Below are 21861 nucleotides of genomic sequence, written 5' to 3'. Positions count from 1 at the left end.
CACTTCATCGATTTCTCCTGCTTCTATAAGAGGAAGGAAACAAACCAAATCGGAGGAAACTGCAACAGAAAAATGACAGGGGGCCACTGGCATTTACATTTGTATTTGTAGTTTGTTTTGTTTTGCTTTTTAATTTTTTTTCTAGAAAAAAAAAAAAAACACAACCAGGGGGATTCATATGACAAACTATCAGTGTCAGGGTGGCAGGGGAAAGGAGAAAGGCCAGAGGTATGGGGAGCTAATAAAAAGTGGGTTCCAAATTACATGGAATGGTCCACAGGGTCATGTCTGGGTCCTCATGAGATGACCGGTCACTTTGGCATGCGTGTTTGGTGCCCGGCCTCTTGGTCTGCCTGCTTCGACACCCACAGTCAGGGAGAGCTGGCCGCATCCTGGAGGTCTGCCAAAGGCAAACTCGGACTTTACAGAGAGACTTAAAAGTTAGCTCCTTGGCTTTGTGCTCAGGTATCATACTGTAGTCTTTCTTGCCTAAGAGTCTGGAAGAGTGTGAGAGTCACCATGGGAAACACTTTGGTGTCACACTGAACTCCAGGCAGCCTTCACTCATGCACAGACATGGTCTTCACCTCCCACACAGGCAGCTGTCCTGATGTCCCCAGGATGACAGGCTGAAGAAGGACGACGGACAAGACAGTCCCTTTCCAGCCACAATTCAACAGTGGTATCCATTCTCCAGTCTTGTTCTGTCTGTTGCCCGTGAAAGGAAATTGGGATCCGATCTGCTTTTCAGCTCAGCACTGGACACTGATCCCAAAGAAGCATGGCCACCTGGATCCACGGTGAAGGTCTCTCAAGTTTCTCCCACTTGTGCCCCAGATCTCGGGGCAGAGTCTCCAGCCTGACCCAAAGCTATGTGTGGCACACAGCACAGCCCGAGTGATGGCTGGGCAAGAAAGAGCCAGTGGCACACTCCAAGACCAGACAGAGTACATTCAAGAAGAGAAGCGGGGCATGCAGCAAGCTGTTGCCCCACGTCACAGTCTAGGGGACGCACTGAGCCTGAAGGACACAGCCAGGTCTGCTCATCTGACAGGGTGGTTCTGACACCTCACGCAAGGGGACCCCACTGGTTGTAGTTCCTAATGTGGAGAGTGGTGGGTTTCCTGCCCTGCTGTGGCCCCTGTTCCCGCACGGAGGCCAGGTTACATCTCAGTGCCACAGTCCTGAGGAGCACCACACTGGCCGGCCAGCCAGGCCACAGTCCTCAGCCCCCAAGGGGGGCTGCCGGGGCTCTGGGTTCCACAGGAAGGGCCCAGGGAGCCGGGTCACTGCAGGGGAGGGAGCAAGGGAAGAGGCTGCATTCTGCTGGGAGAGGTTCAGGGAGGAACTACCTGGGAGGAGCTGCGGCCCAAAACACTGTGGAGCCAAAAGGAATGGGATACGTGTCTGAAAAAACGACAACAGTCTTGTCGCTAGTTTAAAAAGAATATTGTTGCTGTTGGTTGGTTTTGCTTTTTTCCTTCTAAAACCACTCACGTTTAAAAGGTGAAAGGGCTAGGGAGAGTTGGTCCCCCTCACTCTGACCCTTTCCAGGCCCCGGGGGGGCCTCAGGCCCACGCCGGCTGCCGTTCTCCTTGCCGGGGCTCCCAAGCAAGGGCAGGGCGGGGAGAGCACTGGCTCTGGTTCCCGACAGCAATTCCTTCTTCCCATAAAACCAGAACACACATCATGGGAGGTCCAAAGACTAAAGTGCAGAGAATTCCATGGAGTGGGCGGCCCAGTACTGGGGCCCTCCAAGAAGGAATGGGGGGTGGAGTCAGTTCAGGGCTACAGCTGTGGGACAAACACGGACTGTTAAGAAGGGCACAGCCCCCTTTCCCTCGGCACCTGCTGACCCTTCTAGCTGGGACCGCCCACTGTCAGCAGCTGCTCAGGGTAAGTCCCAGTTTCAAAGATATGGCCCATGAAGGGAGAAAAGTTGTATGACCATCCCTGGTTGGTAATGACTAGTGACCGCGAAGGGACAGGAAGGTGACAAGAGGGAAAACAGTGCATTATATAAAATCCGTGAATCCCAGGTTTTGAGAGCAGGGATATATGAACAACCCTAAAGGCAGAGTCTCTCCTGGGAAGGTTTGGTGAAATGGTAAGGATCCTACCAGTGAGGCCTGCTGGGGACAGGAGCTCCTCTGGGGTGAGAGGTGCCGCAGAGCGGGGAGGGGCTGCTGCGGAAAAAAGCCCTCAGCAGGCATTAGGGTGTGTACGCCGGGGGTGGCTGGAATTGGTTGATAACCTCATACTCTGCTGGGTAGGGCTCGTTCTCCTCCATCTCGGAGAGCAGCTCCAGGGCCTGCTCCTCCTCCTCCGTGGGGTAGTGGCGCAGGAGGTTGGCTGCTGTGGCCAGGATCGAGGCTCCACCGGCTCCTGCTACCAGGTAGAAACTGACAGCAAAGGTGACGTAGACCTGGGAGCCGTGGTACTTCTTATGTTGCTGCTGCTGGGCCAGGATGAGTTCGGAAGCCCAGTAAGAAAAGCCGATGACGGTGGCACACTGCAGGACTGGGGGACAGAGCGACAGCATGGAAGGGGGGGTTAGTAGGGATGCTCACAGAACCGTCTGCAGCCTCTCTCCCCAAACCCCATTCTCAGAGAACCTGCCCCGCCCCAGACCCTGTGATGGAGAGCTCTCTTGGCCATGACACTCTCGGGCTGGGCCCGGGTCCAGATGCCCGGCCCCTTCTTGGCCAGTCAGAGTCTCTCTGTCTCAAGAGTTTGGAATTGGGATGTCAGGCTGCTCTAGTCACTGTGTGCTTGAAAGGGATTGACCAGATCATACAGTTCGGGGGCTGGAATCGGCACCCCCACAGGTCAAATCAACATAGTAGCCCAGTCCGGAGGGAGGACAGAGGCTGTGTCTAACAGAGAACGGTGGCGTGCAGGGAAGCAGGAAGAGGCAAATGCGATGAGACCAGGCCTTCCGGGGGGACACAGGGAGACACCCTGGTTTCCTTCCCTGCTCATTTCAGGCCCCAGGAGCCCCGCTGGGCTTGGACCCCAGTTCTTAGAGCACACTGAGATTCCTTGTGGAATACTAACAACACTCCCTCTCCACAGCTGGGCTAAATGGGTCAGCGGCCCTGGCAGGCATAAGTGCAAATGAAAGAAACAAGCTGCTATTACAACTCGATGCTTTTGGCTAAAGCCGAAACGAACATTTGGAATGGTTGTCTGCTCACAGAAGCCCCTAGGACCCCAAATGCAACTCTAGATGTGATGCCTCCGCCCTGCAGAGTTCCTTACCCCCAGTGAGCAGGCCCAAGCTTACCTGTAAGGATGTGGGCAAAGGCATAGCGACGGGTGATCTTCAGAGCTGGATGCTTGGGCCCAAAGACATCTAGGAGGAACGCAGAGAGACTACACAGGATGCCCAGGAAGCAGAAGGCGGCGATGACTCGCAGGAGCAGCACTGTCTGGGGATTCATGCAGAAATCTGTAGGGGAAGAACCAGATTTTCAAGGCCCCAAGCAACACCCTGGTGCAGCAAGTCTCCCACTGGGAGGAGTCTGCCCCCCTCTACCGCAGTCCTGGGGACCCAGGGGAGTACTGGACCAAGCAGTCTCAGCTCCTGGTCCCAGCTGGCCTGCAGAGGAAATGGAACAGCAGACAGGAACCCCGGTCACTGCTCCCAGGCGCCTCAGGTCCCTCTTCCCTTTCCAACAAAATCAGTCTGAGTGCAGGGCTCCACTTCCTCGTACCTGCCACACTCTGCTAACCATTTGTAAAGACCCTGACAATTAGCCTGGCATGGTAACCCATTCTGCAAAAGCGTGCTTTGGGCTGGCAGGGAAAGCCCCCTGACTTCTGAGCGGAGACTGCCAAAGAGGCTAAGGCCAGAGGCCAGTTAATGTTGATTGTCTATCTAGTCACTCATTCATTCCCTTGTTCCAAAAGAAGTTGAAGCAGTTTAGAAAAATAGAAAATTAAAAGAGTGCTAAATAGAATAGGAAAGATGGTAGACTAGTACGTCACATTTATTTCTGCTCCCTCCCTGCATGCTACTAAAACAAAAGAAAAAAATTTTAAGGCATAATCCTACACAAAGAGGAGAGGGGCAAAATAAAGTTCTGGAAACTGGAAATTAAAAGGAGTTAGAACTACTTAGAACAGACTTAACACACCAGATAAGCCCAAGTATAAGCCCAATGTGGGAAAAGCTAAGAAGCAATCTGTTTACACCGCAAAAGCCTGACAGACTCAGAAACTGACAGCCCCCACACCTTCTAAAATGAGGGCAAAGCCTCTGAGGGGTGCATGCTCTACCCAAATGAGGGAGTGAACCAAGAAAAAGGAAGATGCTGAAACAAGAGACTCAACTTTCAGAGTCCCCGGGGTCATGGAGAAGGGAGGTCCCAGGATGAAAACCAGACACAAAGAGCAAACTACTAGGATTTTAGAATCTTCTTTAAACAAACAAACAAAACGCCTTCAAGACAATACTGTCCCATTTTACATCTGTGCAAACTACAAGAGCTCCCAGAAACAGGCAAAAGAAAGGCCCGCCCAAAAAGAGACCATTTTAAGTTTTGGTAAAAAGAAACGGGCCTTCACTAACTCTCCCTCCTCTATTGTAGCCACGGGCAGATTCTTCTTTCTTTTAGGCCATGGGTCACCAACTGATTTAGGACACTTTGGAAAGGGCTGGCAGGACTCAGACTACAGGCTCCTTTCCTGAGTCTTGATCTCAGGCTGAGAGGCTGTGGGATGACGGTCATCAATCTAGTGCACATGAAAATCACAGGGGTGCTGGCTGAGAGCATGCAGGGCCTAGGGATTTTAGCCAGCGGCCTAGGGATTTTAGCCCTCAGCCCAGGTAATTCCCCTGCAGATGGGCCAAGCCTTGCTTGCAATCCAAGAAGCACTGCTCCTGGACCTGGAGGAAAGTGGACTGTTGAAGAAGAGTCCAGGACCTGGAGAGGGGACCTGAGCCCCATAACACAGGCTCAAGCCAACAGACACTGGCATCACTGGATCTTGGGCAGAGGGTCAGGCCTCCCATACTGAACGACCAGACCAAGAGACTCTGGGCCTTTGTGACAGCGTACATTCCCTGCCTCCAGCTCAGAATTCACCAGGCAGATGTTGGCTGAGCCCACACAGGACTCAGATGCCTCGATCAGGCTGCAGGTCATTCATTAAGCTGCCCCAGAGCTATCTGTCACTCTCTTGTCAGCTGACCATCTGTCTGGGGCCCAATCATCCAGCCCGGGAAATCGCCTGCTGCCAAGAGGCTTGCTTATGAGGGAGCTCTGCCAGCAACCAGGACCCGCCTTCACTTCACCCAGCCCTGCATAGCCTAAGATAGTGCTGTGGCCTGAAGGAGTCTAGGACTCACTGAAAGAAAAGCTCCTGGAGGCAGGAGGCTGTTTCCTGCCTTTGCTTGAATATTGTTAAAAGCCCTCTGAGATAGTTCTTCTTGGGCTTCACAAGGCACGTATCAGGGATGGGACAGGGCAGGACGAAAGTGTTCTTCTAGTGCTTCCAAGAATAACCTGAGAGCGGCAGGGTATAAGGGCTTACATCACACTCTGTGCCGCAGCAGGCTGTGTTCTGATTTCAGCACATTACTTAATGCGGCCAGACACTCTGAGTGGTGCTTTAATTGTGGTTCTTAAAAATCAACTAGGGGCGCCTGGGTGGCTTAGTTGATCAAGCATCTGACTTCAGCTCAGGCCATGATCTCATGGTTCATGGGTTTGAGCCCCACATGGGGCTCTGCACTGAGCGTATGGAGCCTGCTTGGGGTCCCCTCTCTCTCTCCCCCTCCTTCCCCCACTTGCACTTTCTATCAAAATAAACAAATAAACAAACTAAATTTTGGGGCACCTGGGAGGCTCAGTCGGTTGAGTGTCTGACTCTTGATCTTGGCTCAGGTCAAGATCTTGAAGTTTGTAAGTTCAGGCCCCACATCGGGCTCTGTGCTGATAGCACAGAGCCTGCTTGGGATTCTGTCTCCCTCTCTCTCTACCCTTCCCTCACTCATACGCATGCATGTGCATTTGCATATGTGTGCTCTCTCTCTCAAAAATAAACTTAAGGGGCGTCTGGGTGGCTTAGTCGGTTAAGCGTCCGACTTTCGCTTGGGTCATGATCTCATGGTTCGTGGGTTCGAGCCCCGCGTCGGGCTCTGTGCTGACTGCCAGCTCAGAGCCTGGAGCCTGTTTCAGTCTGTCACTCCCTCTCTCTCTGACCCTCCCCTGCTCACACTGTCTCTCTCTCTCTCTCTCCTAGAAATAAATAAAACATTAAAAAAAAATTAAAAAAAAATAAAATAAAAAAAATAAACTTAAAAAAATCAACTAAATTTTAACAATTAGTTTTAACTGAAAAAATATATCAGGGCTGCAGACACTATCTTTGGCTGCATAGGAGTACAGGGTGTTCGTTTTATTACCATCCTTAAAAATGTACATTTGTTATATATACTCTTATGTGTCTTATGTTTCATAATACACTTGTTTCAATAAGGAAGACTTGCACATGACAAAAAGCTTCAGAGAGGATGTCCCTCTCTTTCCAAATGTCCAACAGCCCCACCCAAGAGACCAACATTATTGGTTGTTTCTTGTGTACCCCTCCAGGAATAGCCTGTGTACACAGATGGGTCATACATTATTTTAGCTGGGGCACCTGGCTGGCTTAGTCATAGAGCATGTTACTCTTGATCTTGGGGTCGTGAATGCAAGCCCCACATTGGGCATAGAGCCTACTTAAAAACAAACACAAAACAAAAGGTTATTTTGGTTATGCCTCACTCCACACTGGGGGATTCATCACACAGCCCAGATGAGGAATTGGAGGCTCCCGGAGGTCAAGGGACTTCCTCCAGGTCACACAGTCCAGGTAAGACTCCAAACCTGCATCAGGCTCCCTGGCATCATGATGCTTGGAATCACCAAGCACCAGAGTTAGCCATTTCACTTTTTCCTAATGGAGGTAATCAGTCAAATCCTAAAGGGCTGTATTTGAACGAAGGGTCAGAAGTTAATATGATTGCTGTCAGAGCCATCCTCAGAGCTGGGGGCTGCTGAGCTCACTAAGGGAACAGCTGGAAGCACGAAACCTCTTCTAGGCAAGAAAGCTTTGGATCACTGAGCCACGAAAAGTGGGAATTATACTGGGCAAAACCTGCCACACCCATCAGTCTGGCTCTTAGAAGCAGTGGGGACACCAGAAAGGCACCAAATCTAGATGGACCCCAGACTCTATGTTACCTTGAGCAGGTCACTTAAATGCCCTGCTCTCGCATCTAGCAAATGAAAGCAGTAACACCTGTTCCCTCTATGCTGGGGTGTGCTGACAGTCAACTCGCACCATGCCAGCAATGAGCCTGTACTGCCTGCCTCTGGTCCACTCCCTCGGCACTGGGGCTGTGATAGCCGGGCCACAGCTGTGTGATCCCTGGCGTGCCTTTCCTCCTTCCACTGGTACTTCCTCGTCTGCATATGTCAGCCAGTGTGGGCCAGAGCCTACTAAAGCCAGACTAAGAATCTGCCCCACCAGAGTGATGACGTGGTACCGAGAAAGAGCTCTCGACCCACAATTCAAATGAGTTTTGTTTCAATGCAACTCCAAAGCTGTGAGTAAACCCTCAGGCATAGTGGGGAAGCCTAATATAAACTTCCCTTGGAGGAGTGCCTGGGTGGCTCAGTCAGTTGGGTGTCTGACTTTGGCTCAGGTCACGATCTCACGGTTTGTGAGTTTGAGCCCTGCGTCAGGCTCTGTGCTGACAGCTCAGAGCCTGGAACCTGCTTTGGATTATGTGTCTTCCTCTCTCTCTGCCCCTCCCCTGCTTGCACTCTGTGTGTGTCTCTCTCTCAAAAAAATAAATAAACATTAAAAAATGTTTAAAAAATTAACTTCCCTTAGAGCGATGCTTATAGATACTCCAGGGGTCTGCCTCACATCCCAGGAAGTCTTTTCATCAGACAGTCTCCGAGCACACAGAAAAGCCAGGCGGAGTTATTACGGACACACTTAGTACCCAGCTCAGACTCTCCCAGGGTCAGGATCTCAATGTCTGTGTCTCTCCTCCCGTGCCAGACATCAGAATGGCGGGGAGGGCAACAAATATCCGCTCCTTTAAGGGTTGCTAAAATCTCCAAATGCTATGTACGTTATTATTTTATTTGTGGAGAGAAATGGCACATGGGGCAGGGTCCCAATTTTAAATTCAAACCAGTGGTGCAGTCTACTACACTCTGGTAAGTCAGAGAACACATCTTCTTCTCCAGTTGTGTTTATTTTGGTAATTATTGCTGACTGTCCCCTCCAGTCACCAGGGAAGAAGGCAGCTGCCGTGTAATAGGATCCCAAGGAACTGACTTTGCCCAAGGTCACTGGTGAGTCACTGGGCTGGATTTGTTTTGAAGGCCTTGGCTCTTCCTGTCTACCTGCCCACTGCTCTCATCCCCTCCTGACCCAAACAGACTGAAGGCAGGAGGGTTAAAGTGGCTTCTGGACACTTCCCTTCTTCCGTTGCATCCTCCCTCCCTTCACCCGCACTGGCACCGCAGAGAGTCAGAGGCACTTCCCCATTTTGCCCCATTCCTCAGCGATCATCCATCCCACCTGCAGAGCTCACTGTGATTTCTTCTTAGTTTCCGGACAGGCTTCTGACACAGGACTCCAACAGGCTCCTCTAGTGCCTGGCTGGGTGATACCATAGATACTAGAGGTCCTAGCAGAGCTGTCTCTGGGGACAGGCCTCGTAGGCACTGAAAGTGCCAGCTGCATGAGTCACCACTCAGCAGGCACACTGGCCCTCCCTGGAAGGGCCTTGATCTCCCAGTGGCTTGTTGTCAACTGTGATTCATTGACTTCAAATCCCAAACTTCCTCATTCTCCAAAGATGCTTCCTGAAGCTGTGAGCTGCCCTTTGCTGGCCACACTTGACAGAGAGGGACTGGGGCTCAGAAGGAACACGTATCTGGGGCCACTAGCAGTCTGAGCACATCTATGGATCTGGGCCCAGGGTGAAGAGCTGTGTGAGAAGCAGGCATCCCCTGCAGAGTGGAAGAATTCAGGACCAAATCTTTTGAGCCAGCCAGCTTTGCTAAAGCCTTCTGGGGCTCTGCAAATGACAGCAAGAGGGTGAAGGCTTTGCCTCTGGTTCACCAACTTGAACTGGAATGCTGAGGCAATGAGAGATAAGAAGCACAGCTTTGGCTGGGCTTGTGAGGAAAAACTCCACTAGAACGGGGAAATAAGAAGCCTGGGACAGCTCCAACAGAAGGAGAAAGAAACCTAGAGTGCACAAAGGCGCAGTGGTTAAGAGTGGAGTCCACATCATGCACACCGGCTATCTGCCTCTCAGCCCATGTTATCTGACCTCCCTGAGCTTGAGACATTTGTGAAATGAGTTGAGGACAGTACTTACCAAATAAAGATATTCAGAAAAAACTAAAGCCGGACATGGAGTGTGCTTAGCACAATGCCTGGCACTCAGGCAGGGGGCTGAGAAACAGGAAGGCACTGCTCCAAAGCCTGCCAGCCCTATCCACTCCCCTTTACCTGCAGAGACCTGGAAGGGTCTGTTCTCCCTCTGGTAGCATCCATAGGCATCAGATCTGTGCCCCGCAGCTCTGCCCCCTCCTGAGATACAGAATATCCCAGGCTTTCATGCTAGGACATGGGTCAGGCCCTAAGGATCAACATAATTGCACTGGACTGCCTGTGTCTAAAGGCCCACGGGGTACCAGAAACCCAACAGGTACAGAGAAAAGGAGGAAGAGAAGCAATCAGGGACCTCCTGATTCCTTGCCTGATTCTCTGAGTTCATGAAGTACCACTGTCACCCTTCTTACTAATGGACAGCCACATGTTCCTAGCTTTGCAATGGCCAAGGAGGTGGCCACAGAAAAGTAGGTTGAAACTATCCATGGGGTAAGATCCCTAAACACGTGAGTAAATGTAATGTAAAGATTAAGGCAACATGCTTTATAAAAGACAAAATGTGGCCTCAGAAATTTCTTGAAAGGGGTAAATATGTATGTAAACAAAAGAGAACCTGTATCAAGAATTTATTTTTATTTTTTAAATGACTTTGACAAGGATGCACACCAATGTGGAATACTCATGAGATCGTTCTCGATGACACTCAAGTAAATCAAAGATTAAAAAACAAAGGCGACAGCATCATTTTATACTGGAGTCAATAGGTGTGAGGAGTCTTAGCTATGCCCCCGGTTGTGTGACCCGGAGAGATCACTTCACTTCTCTGAGACACAGCTTGCTGGGCCTCTGAAATAAGGACTTGAGACCAGAGTGCTTCTCCCTCCATCACACAGATTCTGTGAGCCTCTCCAGGAATGATTTGAAAGGGAGGGAAAGTACCAGGAACTCTCTCCTGGTTTATAGGTGACAGCAGGCTCTTGAAACACTGGAACAGCAGACGATCAGTGGCAAAGATCTAGATGAAGTAGCGGAAAGGCAGCAGCTGTCCTTCAAGGTAGGCAGCATGCTAAGGGTAAAATCATCCAGGCTCTACTTGAGCTGGATGGCTTTTCTGCCACCAGCTACACGCCAGAGAAAAAGCTGCACGTCACAAGGCCTCCATCGTGTGTATACGTTGGGTCTTAGTGAGCCAAACCAGCAGATTTCATCATGGTGAAATGTGGAAATAAGTCAGAAACCCCCACCCTGTTCTCTACAAAATTATCCTAAAGCATGAAAAACTCAAGAGAAATGCAAAACAGCAAGAGAACTCTTAGAGAAAGACAACATTAGGTTCTAAGGATAGGTCCTTCAGACTAGGCCTGCAGAAGGGGTATCTAATCCAAAGCACAGAAGGGAATTTGACCTTTTCACCAAATCCCTGTGCCTAAATCCTTAAAGAGGAAAAGTAAAGATATCTAATGCTTCTGATAACATGGGGAAGTAAACATCTAGAATGCATCACAGATGGGCGCAGTCCAGGGAGAAAATATGAAGACCTTCGTGAATAGTTCAAGAGACCTTGGGGGTGATGAACTGTGCTGTTCCTAAGGGCTTTTTGGGGTCCTCTGACCATTTTGGGGGTAGAAGCCAGGTACATGCAGTCCTGCCCTCCCACCACACAGCCTTTACTCTCATTACTGGAGACAGGGCTGGGCAGGATAACCCATGAGGCTCCCTGGGACAGGTCACTCACCCCCAGCTCCAGAAACTTTGGTCTCCCCAGTGCCCAAGTAAAGAGAACAGCCCTTTTCTCCTTTCCTGCCCACCTGCCTAGGAAGCATGATAAAGAACAAAGCAAGCTTACCTCATTTAAGCCCACTTGTAAAGGTTCCAAGAACCAAATTCCAATCGTTTTACCAAGGGGGCAAAGGAACTGACTTCTGGTTATCAAAAATGCCATAGATTCCCTTTGTCTCTAGCAAAAATGCAATTATGATAGAACTCTAAAGTATCTATTGAAATCTAGCCACACTAAAAAGTTCCTCTTCCTCCCTCCACCTGGCTGCCCCCAAAGAAACCTTCCTATATCCCATAGGTTCCTTTGAAGGGGGCAGCTAATTGTGATGCCTAGCACCCTTATCAGTTCTGGATATACAGCTCCCTTCCTCGGGCAGAATCCTAAAATAGCAGCGGTGCAGATTAGCATGGCGTGAGAAGCAGGTGCCTGGCTGAATAACATCATCACTAATGAGGGGCCAGACCCCAAACAGAGCCACCTGGTGGGCATGTACACCAGGCAGGAATGGGGCTGTTTTCAAAGACAAGTGCCTGCCCCTGGCTATCTCTGCTCCAGCCCGCACCACATTCTGTTCTCAGCCAAGGAGGCCCTATCGCTCAGAAAGAAGAGGGCCGGCGCGCAGCGCCCTCACCTTTCAGCAGGTCCGGGTGCACGTAGCCCAGCACGTCGGAGACCCCCAGCTCCTGGCGGGAACAGGTGCCACCGTGGATGTGCAGCCAAGCAGGCTCCGCGAGGGCAGTGCACAGCGCCGTGATGGACAGGGCACCCGGCAGAGCCGAGGCCAGACTACGCTCCGGCTGCTTGGGCAGAGCGCTGCCTCCAGGGCTCCTCCGCCGGCGCCCGCCGGGCAGCCCTGCGCCTCCGGGGGCGTACATGCCCGGGGCCGCCCGCCGTCGCTCCGCGGTCGCTGCTGGTCGCCGCGGACCTCCGCAGGGCGCGCTGAGCCTGCCTGTCCCGGGGATGAGAGCGAGGCGCTGGGTTCACGGAAGGGGAGGCTGGCGCAGCGCTGTCAGGGCCCACACTCAAGAATAGGGGGTGGGACCTGGGGCCAAGTACAGACAAGGAGTCGGGGGGGCGGGGACAGGGTCCCTGGAATGGGGCTGCGGAGGTGAGGAACAGGGACCCGGAGAGGGCTGAGAGCCGGCCAGAATCTGGGCAGACCAGAGTAAGGGCGTTAGTATCGGCTACTGATGAGAGAAAGACCCGGGGTCTCGGCCAGAGAGTGCCGAGAGGTCGAGGACCAGGCTGGGCCGCGGGGATCGGGGACCCGGGATCTGGGAACAGTGGTCTTGGGGTGCGACCTGTGGCCAGAAAGGAGCCTCCCCTACACCGACTCCTGTTCCTCACCGGTCAGCAGGCCTCAGGGCCAGTATGGCGCCGCTCCGTTCTGTCACAGGTTCCGCAGTTGCCGGGGGCCGAGCGATCCCAGGCCCCAAACCCGCAACGCCCGGACCGACCCGGGCCCGATCCACTTCCGGCTTCCTCCACCTCTGCCTCCGCCTCCTCCGGCTCCCCGCCCCGTTCCCCGCGCGCGTCACAGCCCGGGCGCGCCGCAGGCTCCCTGCGCAGGGCCTCACGGGACTGGTAGTTCGAGACTGTCCCGCGGTGCTTTCTGCCGGCGGAACGGGAAGTTGACTACAACTCCCAGAGGGCAGCACGGCCACAGCTCCGGGCACTTCAGTTCCCAGGAAGACCCGGGCCCTCGGGCGGAAGCGGCGGGACCCGAAGGCCTTGGGAGGCCTGAGTGGGCGTCGCGAGGGGATTGCACCGACAGACTCGCAGTGGGCGCTCTTGCATCTGCCATCTTCTACATACTCTGCTCCAGATCGCCATGAAGGACTCGCTGGTGCTGCTGGCCCGCGTCCCGGCACACCCGGACTCCCGCTGCTGGTTCTTGGCCTGGAACCCCGCGGGAACCTTGCTGGCGTCGTGCGGTGGTGACCGTAGAGTCCGCATCTGGGGCAGGGAAGGTCGGTCCCGGCCTCGCTGCGCGTCCTCTGCTACTGTGGGTTCCGGGAAGAGAGACAAGTGAGCGTAGTGTGGGTGCCGGGCTTAAGGAATGCGCAGCCTTTAGGACAAGCCGACCCTGAATGGGATTACAGGCTAACGGGGAGGAGGGAGAGGCCGCTTTCAAGTTGGCCACCCTGGGAAACACTTTTTGGGCCCCAGAGTCGGCAAGTATTGGAAGCAAAAACGTCAGTAAGCTGGAACTGTCGAGTGGATTGTGATCATTGGTGAGGCCGGAAAGGGAGAAGAGAAGGGTGGTAGGAATGTATCCTGCAGGGTAATTTGCGACGCAGTGGTGAAGTTTAAATTTTATTCAGAGAGCATTTGGGAGCCACAGACAGTTCTAAATCAGGAAGGTGACAACTCAGATTTGTTTTATAAGGATGCCTCCAAAGGGTAGAGGAAGTTACAGCTTTCTGAAAGCATGTTGTTAAATATACCTACAGAGCCCAGCATGGCTCCGGCACTAGTCTCCGTTATCTAACAGCATTAATAGTGCTTCTGCACGTGCTTGTGCACCCAGTTCCAGACACTGGCCTGCCCTCTGCTTTTAGGTGACAGCTGGATCTGCAAATCTGTCCTTTCTGAAGGCCACCAGCGCACTGTGCGGAAGGTGGCCTGGTCTCCCTGTGGCAATTACCTGGCCTCTGCCAGTTTTGATGCTACCACGTGCATTTGGAAAAAGAACCAGGATGACTTCGAGGTAACCAGGCTGGATGGGAGCAGGATCGTTGCCTTTTGTTATCTAGGGCTGGTTCGGGAACCTGAGCCAACCTGGACTAGCTGGGCTATCCCCATGTAAAGAACCCCAGGGTCTTAGCTACTTGATTCTGGTCTCTCTTCCCTTTTCGCAGTGTGTAACCACTCTGGAGGGCCATGAAAATGAGGTCAAGTCAGTGGCCTGGGCCCCTTCCGGTAACCTCCTTGCCACCTGCAGCCGAGATAAGAGTGTGTGGGTCTGGGAAGGTGAGTCTAGGTCCTTCCAGATGCAGTTGGGAGCCAGTGAACAGACTCTGTGTCTTTCACAGGGTCAGCTCGTGGGCTTTTTTTTTTCCCCCTTTCCACAGTTGATGAAGAAGATGAGTATGAATGTGTCAGTGTCCTCAACTCTCACACACAGGATGTCAAGCATGTGGTTTGGCACCCAAGCCAAGAGGTAAGTGTGAGGTGAGGTATCTTGCTGGGAAGAAATTTTGGTGTGGAGTGTTGTGCCCAGCCTTCCTCTGCTCTTCAGCCTCGATCTGGTTTTTATGGGGGCTCTCTGTCTGTGACTAAAAGTATTTTTAATCCCTTTATAGAGACAGATCCCTGGGACTGTCCTAGCTGGGAGAGAGATTGGAAATAGGCACTTCCTGAGTGTAGACCAGTGCTGTGTTCCTTCTCTCCCCCACCCCCCAGCTGTTAGCCTCTGCCAGCTATGATGATACAGTGAAGCTCTACCGGGAGGAAGAGGATGATTGGGTATGCTATGCCACCCTTGAAGGCCATGAATCCACTGTGTGGAGCTTAGCCTTTGACCCCAGTGGCCAGCGCCTGGCATCTTGCAGTGATGACCGTACTGTGCGTATCTGGCGCCAGTATCTACCAGACAACGAGCAAGGTGAGGGGCCAATCAGAGAGCTAAAGGAGACTCCTCTCTCATGAGGTTTATAGTCTATTAAGGGTCTAAGACATAGATGAATCACAGCAAGTTAGGGTATAAAGGGATATGTGCCACAAGAGGGTTCCCAAAGGGAGTGCTGGCAGAATCAGGGAAGACTATATGGAAGAGGAGCCATTTCATCTGAACTTGAAAGTGTGTGTAGGATTTTAACACAAGGAATTTAGCATGAGAATTCTGGGTGAATACAGAACAGCAGGAGCAAAGGCATCGAAGGTGCAAAAGCCTAGATTTATGTCAGGAACCATGATTCCTTTAGGTGGAGCATAGGATATAAAGGATTCTGGGAGAAATAAGGTGGGTTTGGGTGGCTGGTTGGTGGCCTTAAAAGGCAGGGTAAGTAGTCAGACATAGTCTGCAGCAACAAGTTTTTCCAAAAACAGGACATTTCCTTCTCAGAATTCTGCTGAAAAAACCCCTGTCTGGCCACCGTATGTAAGGCAGATCAGTAAGGAGGGGGACGAAAATGAAAATTCATGACTGAAGGTTGGGTAAGGGAGGGCAGACTAGGATCTCCTCCCCTGAGGTCCCCAGGACACAGACATGTCTTAGGCTCAAGAGAAGTCTGTTGTGCAGGGGTGGCATGCAGCGGCTCTGACCCCAGCTGGAAATGTATCTGCACTTTGTCAGGCTTCCACTCCAGGACCATTTACGACGTTGCTTGGTAAGACCTCCATCCCCACATCTGCCCATTTGGGGAGATTTTAGAGAAGTCAAGACCCTGTGCTTCTCTCTGTCACCTTTGAGAGTACATGGAAATAGAGAGCAGCCACTCTCATTTCTTCAGATCAGGCAGACTGTCTACTGTGCTGGCTTAGAGCCAACTGGCCTGAGGTTCACAGGATCAGGGAACAGACTTAGAGACCCAGGCCTGTACCTACGTTAAGATCTAGGCTGTGAGGGCAGCACCAGCCTTGTGGTGGGGGGTGAGGGTGGGGGGTGGCCACAGCATCATACCAGCCAGAAATATTTATTCTTGAAATTGGGACTCATGGCTCGGGTTTTTACGGTTTGGTAACACTGACTCTACACTTATGGAGTCTAGAAAAAGCCATACCATTCATCTAGGAGAGTCTGTCAGAGGGCAGGAATTCTTATCTATGGATAAGAATCCATAGAAAATAATCCTAGACAATGAAAATAGTTGGTGTGCATCTAAGCTTTATTTATATTAGCAAATGTTTGGGAATAACAAAAGTGACCTTTAAAAAGTATCGTAAAATTCAGTGGCCTAGTACTGTTCAAAAAAATGGTTAAGAATAACTCACGACAAGGGAAACTGCTTAGGCTAAGTGAGGAAAGTGTAGCCCAGAATCGTGGAGGTTTTTGGGTTGACTGGGGAAACCCAACCTAGACGGGAGCACCTGAATTTGGGGGAGAGATTTGTGGCTGTGGTTAGTTAGGGAAGCTTTTCAACATTAGACGTTTAGCTGAGGCCTGCAGTTTGGGAAGAGCTGGCCAAGGACTGTAGAGCCAATCTCTTCTGCCTAATGTGCCAGGTTGGGGATAGAGGAGCCACTTGCATACTCACTGATGCACGTTCCTCCCAGGTGTCAGCTGACAGGGGCCCTGGCCACAGCTTGTGGGGACGATGCCATCCGTGTGTTTGAGGAGGATCCCAGCTCAGATCCGCAGCAGCCCACCTTCTCCCTGACAGCCCACTTGCCTCAGGCCCACTCCCAGGATGTCAATTGTGTGGCCTGGAACCCTAAGGAGCAGGGGCTCTTGGCCTCCTGCAGTGATGACGGTGAGGTGGCCTTCTGGAAGTATCAGCGGCCAGAAGGCATCTGAGCTACCTTGACCTTGGACAGAATCATGGTTTCCCAGAAAATGTACTTTGCCAGCCCCAAGAGGACCTAGAGGCGCACCCTTGACCTTCATTTAACTTGGCTCTCTTCCATTCACACTTGGATAGAAGTACAGAGCCACAGAACTGCTCACTCTCCCCGTCCTTTGACACGGGACCCTTGGTAAAGAGCTACAGAACATCAGCGCATTGTGGTTAATGCCACAGATTGTGCTTGACTGAGGGCAGTGTTGAATTTGGGGGGTGAATATAATATTTATACTCACCATATCTCTATGTAGAGAGGATTCATCTTCGGCTTTTCAGAACTTGGAGGCTTTGTAGAAATAGGTCATCTGAGTCCCAAGTCCTATTTTATAAGGACATTCACAGTTTAAAAGAACTCTATGGGGAGTCCGTTTGTGAAATCGGTCCTGCCTTCCTGATTTCTGGGTAATCCTTACACTTATGACATTCAAATCAATATTGAAGGAAACTTTTTAATGTAGGCTGGTTTAGAGTAAGATACACTTCTGCTTTCCCTTAGAAGCCCTTGTGTATCTTCTGTGTCATTATGCTGTGGTGGCAACTGGAAATGCTGAAAAATAAACGGGGAAGGACATGGACCCTTAAAAGAGTTCTTACTGGCTGTAGGCTGTACATTCTCAATGGGGCTGAAAACCAGTTTCTGAAAATTTTAGCAAAAAAATCTAAGAGACAGTAATTTGTGACCCTCTAATGGGCCATCAGTATTACATTTTCATGGTGGGGGCAAGTAGGAAAAAGATGGCTAATAAAGCTCATTAGGGGCATGATAATGAAAAAAGATAGAGAATCACTCTATAGGCAATCAGTTCTTCAATCTCACCAAGTTGTTTTGTGAAAGGCACTTCCAGATGGGTTTTGACTTGAGGACCATCCCCAAAGCTACAGCCTTCACTTGGTTTTTTACAACACAAAAATCATGACCTTAGACTTTGAAAAGACAGCTGAGGCAATGCCTAGCACAGTAGCTCTCAGAGTGTGGTCTTGAGCCTTTCAGGGGACCCAAGAGGTCAGCTATTGGCACCTTGGCAGGAATCCAGGAAGTGGCAGCCAATACTAGTGGTCATGGTCTTCGGCTGCCTTGCTCTCACGGTAAAAAAAAAATACTGGCAACCTCACTTAGAAATATCCTGGATAGGGGCGCCTGGGTGGCTTAGTCGGTTGAGCGTCCGACTTTTGCTTAGGTCATGATCTCGCGGTTCGTGGGTTTGAGCCCCGCGTCGGGCTCTGTGCTGACTGCCAGCTCAGAGCCTGGAGCCTGTTTCAGAGTCTGTGACTCCCTCTCTCTCTGACCCTCCCCTGCTCACGCTGTCTCTCTCTCTCTCCTAGAAATAAATAAAAAACATTAAAAAAATATATATATCCTGGATAGAACCACCAAGTTTGTTAAATCTTGGCCCTTAAGAATGGGCTAATATCCTGATAGTGGAAAGCATGATAAGCCCTTGTACACACTGAAGTAAGACTATCTTGACGAAAAGCAATTGTATAGTGGAGTTACAAGCTGAACTAGGTCTTCATGGCATACCATTTTTACTTGAACTAGCAAATTGTTACTTAGAATTGGCTATTTGGCAGACATGTGGAAAACAGATGGAATGAGACTTTCACTTCAAGGGAAATGGATAGTGTTGCCAGTGAAAAAATAAAGCTCTCCAGCAAAAATTAGACTCTTGGAAACTTGTATTGCCATCACGAACTTGACATCTTCCCAACACTTAAGACTTTTCTGATGAGATTGGTGGTATTAACAGAAGTGATCTGTATAATGAAATGTGTCATTTGGAAGATTTGCCTGAATCAGTGAACCAACATTTTCCAAATGACTAAGGCATGATGTAATCATTCATGGGTAAGACATTCATTCAAAATGGGTTTTAATGGGATAGAGTATAAAACTTACTACTGATGAGATTTCACACTCCACACTGCCTTTAAAAAACTCACTTGTGGGGCGCCTCGGTGGCTCAGTCAGTTAAGCATCTGACTTCGGCTCAGGTCATCTCTCAGTTTGTGGAGTCGAGCCCTACATTAGGTTCTGCGCTCACAGCTCAGAGCCTGGAGTCTGTTTCAGATTCTGTGTCTCCCTCTCTCTCTGTCCCTCCCTTGATCGCACTCCCTTGTCTCAAAAATAAAAATACATTAAAAAAAATTTTTTAAAAACTCACTTGCAGAGTCTTGCTGAATATCAAATAGCCAATCGCCTGAAAGGCTTTAAAATCTCCCTTTTCTGATCATATGTGTATAAAATAAGCTTGACTTCTTTTCACTTCAACTCAAAACAATATACAAAATTGTATAAACAGCCATGAGAATATCTTCTGTTAAACCAGACATTAAAGATTTGTAGGGAGGGATATCTGGGTGGCTCAGTTAAGCACCAGTCCAACTCTTGATTTTGGTCATGATCTCATGGTTCATGGGACAGAGCCCCCCACTGGGTTCTGCACTGACATGGAGCCAGCTTGAGATTCTCTACCTCTCTGTTTCTCCCCCATTTGTTTTCGCTCTCAAAATAAATTTAAAAAAAATTTTTTTGTAAAAGTATAAAATGCAATCTTCTCCCTAGATTTGTTTTGGAAAATATTTTTCATAAAAATTATTTTTAAGTACATTAAATTTTGTTTTAATCCTTAATAAAAGTCAATAGATGATAAAATTTCTTTGGGGGTTAATTTTTTGTAGTGTAAAACAGGTTCAAATGTGGTATTATTTGAAAACTACTGGCCTAGAGAAACTATGCTTGAAAATGATCTACAATTTTATGCACATTTATTCCTAAAGAACGAAAGTCAAGAATTTAAAGAGGAAAATTTATAAATCTAAGATCACAAAATTGGGTTTATCAAGACTGGGCCCCACCCAGCTGGTACATTTTAATCCCCTTTTTCTGATACCGCCTCCTTAGCCTCCTATGGGAGGGGAAACTGCAGATAGTGAGAGACTTAACACTCAATGTCTGCTCCCACAGCAGTGCTAATATCTGAGTAACAAGTGAGGTAGTAGGACAAAGGCATAAATCTGACCAAAATAAGCGCGATCTTAGATTGATCCCTCCTCCACGCTGACTGAAATGGCTGTGGGTGACAGCCCAACTAAAGAGTAGCCTTGTCCTCTAGAGGTATTCGTTATAAGCAAATTCAGTGGCTTAAAAAAAAAAAACTTTTTGGCCAAGGGCCTTAGGTAGAAAAAAAACATTAATTTGAATTTTTTTTTAATGTTTATTTATTTTTGAGACAGAGACAGAGCACAAGCTGGGGAGGGGCAGAGAGAGAGGGAGACAGAATCTGAAACAAGCTGCAGGCTCTGAGCTATCAGCACAGAGCCCGATATGGGGATCGAACCGAGGAACCGTGAGATCATGACCAGAGCCGAAGTCAGCCGCTTAACTGACTGAGCCACCCAGGCACCCCAGAAACGTTAATTTGGAAACATTGCAAAAAAAAAAAAAAGGTTTCTCCCAAATTATTTTATTAGAATATCTGACAAAAGGAACTACACAGAACATGCCTAAAAATGCTGTACACAGTTGATGCTTGACAGTTACAGGACACCTGCAAACACTGGATCCTAAGTCTAGATGGCAAGGTTGCAAGAGGGCATAGGGGAGGGGGGCGGGGACAGCACCTACACTGACTGGACAGACCTCCCGCGAACAGACCCGGTCCCCACACGCCTGTACATCTTCCTGATTCAGGTGTCACTCTTCTCTCCTCTTTGCAAGAGTAAGTGCCTCTGGACTCAGTCTGAGTCACTGTCTGTCTCCGCTTCTTTCACATCCACACTGAATTTGTATTCCTGGTCACATCCCATGTAAGCGTCACTCATGAAATACAGAGTGTAGTTGTGGGCGCCAGTGGCTGGGGCCACAAAGTCAAGCTTCACCTACAGAGAGCAGCAGAAATGCAGGTGAGCATGAACACAGTGGGGAAGGTCCCCAGCTCAGAACAAATGCCGGGGCCAGTGTACACTCACCTTGGCCTTCTGCTGCAAGGTCAGCCTCTTGATGGAGATGAGGCTATTGGACTTGGCATCGCCAATCACCACCCACCAGCCCTCTTCACGTTTCTGCAGTGACCAAAAGCCAAGAATTTCAACATGTAGGAAAACAAAAACCAGAGAGAAAGCTTTCTAAAATTTTCTCAATTTGTTATAACAATTTGCTGTAATTTTAAGATCTCAAAACTATTGAAAGGTATCTCAAATGAACTCGTCGTTGGTTCTGGCTCATTTCCTTATTTATTCCAAAATGTCTTCTCCCATTCAGTTCTTGTCATTAAATCTAAGATTCCACTATTAGAGATCTAGTCTTTGGGGCCAGGCAGCTGAGTTCCTCAGAAATCCTTTTTAAGTAAAAAACACATATGCAAGATAAGCAAAACATGTTAACATGGAGACGAGCCTGCCAGCAGAGAGGATCCAAAGCAGGCCTCACCTCTGTCAAAAGCCTCTGCTGCCCATCCCTGTCTGAAAGCCCAGGTATTCGTTTAAAGCACTCTTTCCCCAGAGCCTATTAAACAACTAGTTTGCAAAATAAAACATTACAGTGTATCTGGTTTTTGCTTTCAGTCTTCAATTATTCTCTCACGTAAGGGATCAGACTGTTTCCTGGTGGTAAAGAACCAGGTACTGGAAGCAGACTGAGGGGGAGTGAGAGGGGAGAGAGAAGAAACAAACTAGAAAAACCCAACTATCTCGGAGCAATTTAAAAACAACTGCATCTTGGGGCGCCGGAGAGGCTCAGCTGGTTAAGTAGCTGACTTCGACTCAGGTCATGATCTTGCGGTTCGTGGGTTCAAGTCCCGTGTTGGGCTCTGTGCTGACAGCCAGCTAAGAGCCTGGGGCCTGTTTCAGATTCTGTGTCTCCCTCTCTCTCTGACCCTCCCCTGCTCACGCTGTCTCTCTCAGAAATAAATTTTTAAAAATTAAAAAACCCAAATGCATCTTAACAGTCATAGAGATTGACAATATTGTACAACTGATATCTTTAACAATGATCAGTCACCTACTAAATTGTTTTAAAGCAAAAAACACCAAAACCACCCACAGCCCCAAGATTAATTTTCAGCTTTGTATCTTGTCATGACTTTAAATTTCCCTTCCCCAGTGATAGTGTACCCTTGAACTCTGGACTCTAGCCAATGGATAAGGCCTCCAGAAAACACCTCA

The 21861-nt window shown here is 49.7% G+C and overlaps 3 protein-coding genes across 3 annotated transcripts in view; 1 reads left to right on the top strand and 2 right to left on the bottom strand.

The window, feature by feature from the left end:
• Positions 1–92: 92 nt before the first annotated feature.
• TMEM127 (transmembrane protein 127) lies at positions 93–12686 on the bottom strand. The gene is made up of 4 exons (XM_039231774.1): positions 12542–12686; positions 11826–12143; positions 3287–3451; positions 93–2520 (listed from the first exon to the last, which is right to left on the bottom strand). The coding sequence occupies exons 2-4, from the start codon at positions 12067–12069 to the stop codon at positions 2213–2215; spliced, it is 717 nt and encodes a 238-aa protein (XP_039087705.1). The 5' UTR covers positions 12070–12143; positions 12542–12686; the 3' UTR covers positions 93–2212.
• Positions 12687–12889: 203 nt separating this feature from the next.
• On the top strand, positions 12890–17287 carry CIAO1 (cytosolic iron-sulfur assembly component 1). The gene is made up of 7 exons (XM_039231781.1): positions 12890–13164; positions 13756–13904; positions 14056–14167; positions 14269–14357; positions 14600–14801; positions 15438–15525; positions 16412–17287. The coding sequence occupies exons 1-7, from the start codon at positions 13026–13028 to the stop codon at positions 16650–16652; spliced, it is 1020 nt and encodes a 339-aa protein (XP_039087712.1). The 5' UTR covers positions 12890–13025; the 3' UTR covers positions 16653–17287.
• A 2855-nt stretch (positions 17288–20142) lies between these two features.
• Positions 20143–21861, bottom strand: part of SNRNP200 (small nuclear ribonucleoprotein U5 subunit 200) — a 28586-nt gene continuing 26867 nt past the window's right edge. The window contains exons 44-45 of the mRNA XM_039231723.1: positions 20668–20760; positions 20143–20577 (exon numbers count right to left, since the gene is read on the bottom strand). Coding sequence (XP_039087654.1) covers positions 20434–20577; positions 20668–20760 — 237 coding nt within the window. The 3' untranslated portion in view covers positions 20143–20433. The remainder of the gene's footprint in view (positions 20578–20667; positions 20761–21861) is intronic.

This window comes from Hyaena hyaena, unplaced genomic scaffold (assembly GCF_003009895.1).
Source record: "Hyaena hyaena isolate Hyena2069 unplaced genomic scaffold, ASM300989v1 scaffold_57, whole genome shotgun sequence".
In the NCBI taxonomy this organism is placed as follows: Eukaryota; Metazoa; Chordata; class Mammalia; order Carnivora; family Hyaenidae; genus Hyaena; species Hyaena hyaena.
Note: the sequence above shows the minus strand (reverse complement) of the source record. Positions and strands in the feature narration are given on the sequence as shown.

What these genes read in the sequence shown, in the direction of transcription:
- TMEM127 (XM_039231774.1), bottom strand. Translation starts at nt 12,069, where the DNA reads ATGTACGCCCCCGGAGGCGCAGGGCTGCCCGGCGGGCGCCGGCGGAGG. An exon ending in GCACCCGGACCTGCTGAAAG is followed by an intron (nt 3,452 to 11,825) that starts GTGAGGGCGCTG and finishes CTTCCCCTACAG; the next exon opens with ATTTCTGCATGAATCCCCAG. An exon ending in CTTTGCCCACATCCTTACAG is followed by an intron (nt 2,521 to 3,286) that starts GTAAGCTTGGGC and finishes TCTGTCCCCCAG; the next exon opens with TCCTGCAGTGTGCCACCGTC.
- CIAO1 (XM_039231781.1), top strand. Translation starts at nt 13,026, where the DNA reads ATGAAGGACTCGCTGGTGCTGCTGGCCCGCGTCCCGGCACACCCGGAC. An exon ending in CCGCATCTGGGGCAGGGAAG is followed by an intron (nt 13,165 to 13,755) that starts GTCGGTCCCGGC and finishes CTCTGCTTTTAG; the next exon opens with GTGACAGCTGGATCTGCAAA. An exon ending in ACCATTTACGACGTTGCTTG is followed by an intron (nt 15,526 to 16,411) that starts GTAAGACCTCCA and finishes CGTTCCTCCCAG; the next exon opens with GTGTCAGCTGACAGGGGCCC.